General features: G+C 43.6%; 1 protein-coding gene across 1 annotated transcript; it reads right to left on the reverse strand.

Moving 5' to 3' along the window:
- Positions 1-773: 773 nt before the first annotated feature.
- On the reverse strand, positions 774-6,601 carry eef1e1 (eukaryotic translation elongation factor 1 epsilon 1). Its single transcript, XM_010885790.3, has 4 exons — positions 6,483-6,601; positions 5,226-5,423; positions 3,406-3,501; positions 774-2,190 (listed from the first exon to the last, which is right to left on the reverse strand). The coding sequence occupies exons 1-4, from the start codon at positions 6,564-6,566 to the stop codon at positions 2,047-2,049; spliced, it is 522 nt and encodes a 173-aa protein (XP_010884092.1). The 5' UTR covers positions 6,567-6,601; the 3' UTR covers positions 774-2,046.
- Between the last annotated feature and the right edge of the window lie 815 nt (positions 6,602-7,416).

Here is a 7,416-nt window from a genome sequence, read left to right on the forward strand (position 1 = left end):
AAGCCAATTGACCTGTGAACCATCGCTGACCAGGGGGTTGGAGAATTGAAGGCATTTTCTGGTTGCCGGGGGGAGGACAGGGGACGGGACTATCTGAATGTGAGCTCATTGTGGCGGCCCACCCCTGTAGAGAGGTGCACCTCTGTCTTCAGATGACTGGGTAGAGGCTTCTGCTAATTGGGCTGCCTGGTACCCTGCTGTGGCTTCATCTCTGGGTTCGTCCTAGCTTTGGTTTGATCAACAGCGGCAAAGCCAGAAGACCCTATGACACTGCCATTTCCACATTACGGTGATCGTCAGCACACAGAACTTCTAGAAGTTTCATTTTAAGTTTGATAACACAAATCCACCAGTCGTGAATCGGCATGAGTTACATTTCTTCAGAAAGCTTTTAGGACTTCGGAGTTCTCCTGCACAGTATATACAAAGCTCAAGTGTCCTTAAGTTCAGTCTTCTCAATCTTGCTGACACCTCAAGATAAAGCGTGACAAGTTAAGCTTCTCTTCGATTCAGCAGCACTGATTCTATCTAATTTAGCCTGAAATAAACAAAATGACAGTGGTTCTATTATCTTCTTGTAGTGCAATTTTCTTCCTTATCTAGTCATAAGGCCTGATCAAATGACTACTGGATTTGTTTGTTTTTGGAAGTTTACACTTTCCGGAACACATAGCATTTTGTTTGCTGTTGTTAATCAATGGATCCAGTAAATGTGAAAAACACATTCTTTGAATTCTACAGTGTAAAGAAAAAAAGCCACATGAGACTGCATGTTTCCCTCTTTTTGTTTCCCTTTGATGTTTATTGGCACAGGACGACCTTCTGTGGACTTAAATAACACAAACAACCAGCAGTAGACATAAGGCTTACATAAAAGAACATTGAAGAAGCCTAAAATCAAGAGGGGCAAAAAAGGATTTCTGCATCAAAACATTGTGTTGAGGTAAACCGTAACAATTTAAACCAGCAAGCAGTTTAACACACTTGATAAAGAGAAAACGCCCAACTCCATTTGTGCAAATGCAGTGACTTAACACAGTACGTATTTGCTGTGATTCTGAAACGCTGACAGAGATAAATGGCTCAATCCAGTCTCCCTGTAAGAGACAAGTTTATTCTTCACTCCATGTCACAAAAGGATTTCCCTCCCTTTGGGCCCCACTGCCCACTGGTACGAGGGTGAAATGACACAGTGCCTGCCTGTCAACCAGGGCTCTAGTGTTGGACAGAGGCTCACAGGGGCCTTGACGGCAGCTGGTATTCTGCCCTCTGCCCCTTGAGCATCAACACGCGGATTGATTCGAGTGACTCTGATTTGGACTAGAGGCTGCTGCCCACACTGCTGGTACAGCACCAGAGGCAGCAGTTTGAGAAGCAAGACAACAATTCACGAGGGCGGAAAGTTGATAGCGCAGCCGGCATCTGTGCAGGGTGATGAACACCCAGCTGAACATACAGCTCATTGGACGTGTATTTTTTTAATCTGAGCAAAACGTTGAGACAGTGACATCGCAAGAGTATTGGCATTTTTGAAGGGATACAGGAAATGAAATAAAAATACTGTTAATTACACTTTCACGTTCAAGGCTCAATTGAAGATGGGGAGGGGGACTAGAGCTGTTGATCGTATCAGCAAGCCCTTAATCAACAACAATCCTCCCTAAGAGCAAGTCTCCGTTAACAGTGTTACAGCCTAACCTCCATGCTGACCATGACAGGAGCCGCAGACAAGAAAACCAGACAGAACACTGACTTCCAACCACCAACTAAAACACTACCCTGGGGGGAAAAAAACTAAAACGTGCAAAAATCTATTACAACGACTGAACATCATTTCATCAGCTTGTGATCTTTTTCTTCTCCCCTCGTTGCATGTAATTCGCCTGTGTTCTTTCAGGAAAAAGTCACCAAACGTTCCAGGGGCAGGGAGAAGGGCGGTAAACTCAGGTGGGTGAGGAGGGTGTGATGTCGGTGACCCGCCAGCATATGCCCTGAATACGCCCACGGCCAACCCGTCAGCCGGGGGCAGCACCCAGCCAGGACACCTCAGTGGTGGCTGCCGGTGTAGACTCTGTTCTTCAGGACCACAACCGGGGGCAGGTGGTTCCGGATTCCGGGGTAATGCTGGACGTGGTCAAACCATCGCGTCACGTTAACGTACTTCTCCTTCTCCTGGACAGCCAGGTCCACCTGGGAACGAGGGGGAGACATATTTAATGCTTAACTGTTATCGTTATAATGAGCAGTTTGCAGAACTGAAATGTTTTATTTAAATAATAGAAACGTAATTGTTCACTAGCATTCTGGAACAGATTTATTATTTTAAAAGCGTGGGAATAAGTTAAAGTATGTTTACGTTATGCCAAAATGATCCCCCAGTCTCTTGCCCTCTCTAAAAACACAATTACCCAGAAATCTGTCTTTTCAGTGTCAGCACTGCAGCTGAAAATCATTGCCTTTGTGTGATTGACTGATTCAGAAGATAGAGATTTTTTTAAATTATCATATTATTATTTTTAAACACGTAAACAAAACAAGCTAGCTTTTCCATTCCATTTTAAGCTTCATATATTAAGTGGTCTAATTTAAAGAGCTAAATAAAATGTTACATTTTTATTTGTTATTTCAAATATTGAACCAAAAGGAACACAATAAATCAGTACTTTTCAGAGTTTTAACAGTTTTAGACATATTGTTTTGCTAGTTGGAAGAGTACGTGGGGAAAAGAAGAGTGGAAAATGATATCAGTTCCTGTACCTGACTGTCACAAATAACCATTTATGGGTTACTGTGCTCACTTTCTAGATCACAGACTAGCTAGTACCCAAACTACTCTAACTCTGCTTGCAACAGCTCATATTTCTGTCCCCACAAAACATCCAAAGAGCCTTAATTATGTGATCAAATAAACAGTTCCGTATTAAAGTTCATAGTGAGGCTGTCCAAGCCTGGTCTTGGCTGACTGTACTCTATGTAGAGAAGCATAACGGCAGGCCAGTTGTGTTCAGTAGCTAAAACGATCTTCTCCTGAGCCAAACATCAAACCAACAGAATGAGGAAAGGGGCTGCTGACTGACCTCTGTCCTGAGGTTAACAGCCGTGATAAAAACTAAACTGACTCCCTTGTGCCTGGTGGCTGGTGGCAACGATCCATCTCCGTCACAACCACTGACATTTCTCAACATGTGATCCCCTGCTTCTCACCATCGGCCTCAGGGGGCCAACAAACTTCTTCCTTGGCCTGGGCTAAAGACATCACTTTGCGCCTCATCTTCTCTGCTTGTGTCAAGCTTCCTCTCTCATGCCCTTTAGCCATATGACTTTTAATTGTCAGCTCCTTCTGACAAACCGCCTTTTAACTTTCATTGAAGTCGGCACTGGGTGCTCATTGGACGCCAGACTTACGATGATATGATGGATTCCGTAGTACATGAGTGTGTCTGCTAAGGTGAACTGATTTCCTGCCAGGTAAACCTTGTCTTCTAGGTAGGTGTTGAGATCCTGTATAAAGAAAAAGGAAATAAGTTACTTTTGTTGGTTCATTAAGGTAATCGGGTGTGAACATTTTACAAAACTTCACAGGTCCTTACTGTAGAGACGTGGATACATAAAAAAAAGCTTTAAAATGTGACCTCACAGATCAAAGTTAAAAAGATAACCTCGGCAACCATGTCGGCAGAACAGTCCCGAAATGCTTCGCTAACAAACACCCTCACAATGTGACAAGGACGAAAACAACATATCGAGTGAAAATGTCAAAGCAGTGAGCGACGTCTAAAACTTCTTCAACGGTCTTGAAACCTACCCTCCAGGACAAAGGCTGTGACGGCTGACGCCAGCACAAGCTTGAGATCCATTTAACCTACATACCTGGGATGGAGAATGTGGCTTTTGTATGTGAATAACACACAACCTGAGGGGATACAGCATGCCTACAACTCTGGCCACTACAGTTAGAGCACGGGGCTAACAACTGGCCCACTTCTCTCCCCACTGACCTGGGTGCCTGGAAATCTAATGAACCTTCCACAAACCCAGGCTGCGAATGGGGGCTGGGTGTGGGGTTGTGCGGGTCCCAAGGGACTGGGCCATCTTTAGCACTTGCACTGCACATACAGCGTCTTGAGGGCTAATGGAGTCATTGTGCAGCCGGAGCGAGCTGCCAAGCAAGGCATGAAGGTAGCAGACTCCTCCACCCCAGTCAGATCCCCACTCTCCCTACAGCTATGGAAGCCCGGGCGGACCGTCCCCCCGCCACTACTACTACCCCCACGTGGAGCTCAGAACCTGGGTTCTGCTTCTACTCCCCTGCTCCCCCTCCACCACATCATTCTGCCCAAGACGTTTAATATCTTGGACTCACTTGGGCTACTAGGCCTAATAAGAACTACAAGGTTTTGGGTTTTAGAGTACCATGACCACCAGTGATGTAAGAGCAATGTCTTATCCAGGTGAAGAACACATGATTGCATGCAAGGTAAAACATAATCTCCCCCAAGAACAAACTATTAAAAAAAGGCTGGCTGTTGTCTGCATGACCCAAAAAAAAAAAAAAGAAGATTACTTAACAAATGATGTCCCACATTGACTCTATTCATCGCCAGTGTGCCATTACAGTCCTGGTAAACCAGGAGGACAGCTGGCTAACCTCTTCAAGTGGCACCATTCCATTCTTGTCCTGTCTGCATTTACAACCACACCAACCGATGTTCAAAAAAGACGTCTCGGCGGCGCCAGAGTGTTGCGTCACCCTGACAGCCAGTGCCGAGAGGCGCCTGTCCAGTGGGCCGGCGGTTTTCTATTCCTTTCACGCAGTTGACAGCCACAGCAGCCCCCCCATTAAAGACCTTTAGTGTGGAGCGTGCACGCCCAACCAGTGCTGTCGTACACTGCGCCTGTCTCGGCCACGCCACTGAAGGGCCATACATCAGCCTTGATTTGTCGCCGCGCCATAACAAGCCGCACACGCTGTCAGTGCAGCCCGGCTGGTGGAGCAGGAGTTGGAGAGTTTGGCTCAGGGGCTTCTCTCAGGCCCTGCTATTCAAGGCCCTCCCTGTCCTGTACATTGCTTACCAAGCCTGTCCATCCTATGACAAAGAAATTGCAGACGGGACTTCGTAAAAACATAAGAAAAAAACACAAAACAAGGGGAGACATTCTCATTGGACAATCAAAACAGACTAACTTTAAAAAAAAAAACAGATTAACTGTTTTTGGGCCTGTACCTTTAGTATGGTCTTGATATCTTCTTTCTGGCACCCGTCCACTTTGGTGACCCTGTACTCCAGCCACTGCTGGACTATAGCCCTGTGTTCTGCTGATTCACCCAGCAACTCGGCCCGATTGGCCTCCCGGACCAAGTAAGTAGCGATGGTCACTAACCCGGACAGAGCCGGCCCATTACTTCTCTGAAGCACAGGCACCTGGGCGGGACAGAATGTGAAGTGTACATTTATGTATACACAGCCTCTGAAGTCCAGGAGATCTGTAGTATTGTATTGGTCCCCAGTCTCAAGATTGCAACCTTCATCCCCGAAAGAAACTCACCAGCCCCAGGTTTTTCAGTTTCTTAGAAAGACAAACTTATAACCCCTGTCTTTGGAGACAAATGTATAATCTCAAATGTATTACCAGTTGTAATGAATCAGCTGTGTCCCAGGGAGTGACTTTCTAAGAATTCCGAATTAAAAATGTGTTTATTTACAAACTTGGTAAACCAGAGTAAAGAACGTATTTTTCAGGGATACCGGACACAATTTACAGAGACAGAAGACCAATACAACACCATAGATCAGCCTGAGCATTGAGGCTACTTTCACCGTACAGTAACCGTCTGCCTTGTTGTGACATTACATCTCTGTAACTACTTGCGCACACTGATATATATACACACAAACATACACGCGCGCTGTCATTAGTACTGGACATTTGAATTGCCGGCTAGTTAGATTCATACTAGACACATATACGGTTTGGTGGACTAATTTTAAAACCGTACTGTAAAGTAGCAAAGTACTTCTAGCATTACGAAGGAAAAGTAGGAAATAAGAGTGTGGCTAGCACTGCCCACCGCAATGACCACGGTGGCCCAATTAACAATCCACATGGCATGTTGTTAGCCACTTAGCTACAAGCTACATGACCAGGCAGAAGATTCATTCAATAGTAACTGCTAGCTAACTATAGTAATAGTGACTATTACAGATTTACTCGCAGAAAATTTCGCGCAAATTAACTTGTTTTGCTAAAATTAAGTAACAAATTAAGCCAACATACAATACTGTACGAGGCTGACGTTACCTTGTTTAGATAGCTACCTCATGTTAGCTTGCTTTCCTATTGGAAGTACAGTAGCATGCTATTAACATTAGCGGGCTCGCATGTGCTTGCTACTCCTTTCAACCTACTGTTCATGTGGTAAGGTCAATCATCGTTTAAAAATATCGATAACAGTGCCGGACAACATTAGATGGTAATTTCACCTTCTTGTCCCCCTGTGTACTGTATTTATTAGGCTTTTTCAATCCTAATGCCTTTTCCAACGAGGATAACTCTTTCAACGCCATCTTTGCAAACAAAAAACAAGAGGATGGCAACGTGATTGGTAGAAATTACTCACTCCCGCCCACTATATTTAAAAAGACCAGAATACCAGCCAATGGTGAAATGAAAAGTTGTTGATTTTCTTCCATTTTATTTAATCAAATCCGTTTTTGAAATAATTAGCTTATGCAATACAATAAATTAGTTACAGAATATTGTATATATCAGGTAGTTAAAACATGTATACTTGGTTGTTATAGTTTACACACTATTTTATTATAAACTGCATAACCACACACACACACACACACACACACACACACACAGATAGAGTCAAAAGAGTATGAAGACAAACATTGCCCAGTAACATTTTTTTTTTTTTGGATCTTAAACATATTCAAAATAATTAATAAGAGCAATATCTAAAGAAATCCTAACACTGTTAGGATTTCACATACATGAAAAATGTTAATATGCAAATATAGACTAAAAATGACCAAATATGCAAATATAGTATCAAGACTTAAATGGGTTAATGAGGACCAAACACAAAGACCAAAACCCACAAACCATAACACACAGACCATAACACACAGAGTAGCACAGACCATAACACACAGACCATAACACTTAGACCATAACACACAGAGCATAGCACTCAGACCTTAACATACAAACCACAACACACAAACCATAACACACCGACCATAACACACAAAAAGTAACACACAGACCATAACACTCAGACCATAACACACAAACCATTACACTTAGACAATAACACAAAGACCATAATACTCAGATTGTAACACACAGACCATAAAGCTCAGACTATAACACACAGATCATAACACACAAACCACAACACACAAA

The sequence above is a fragment of the Esox lucius genome, chromosome 21, assembly GCF_011004845.1.
Source record: "Esox lucius isolate fEsoLuc1 chromosome 21, fEsoLuc1.pri, whole genome shotgun sequence".
Classification (NCBI taxonomy): Eukaryota; Metazoa; Chordata; class Actinopteri; order Esociformes; family Esocidae; genus Esox; species Esox lucius.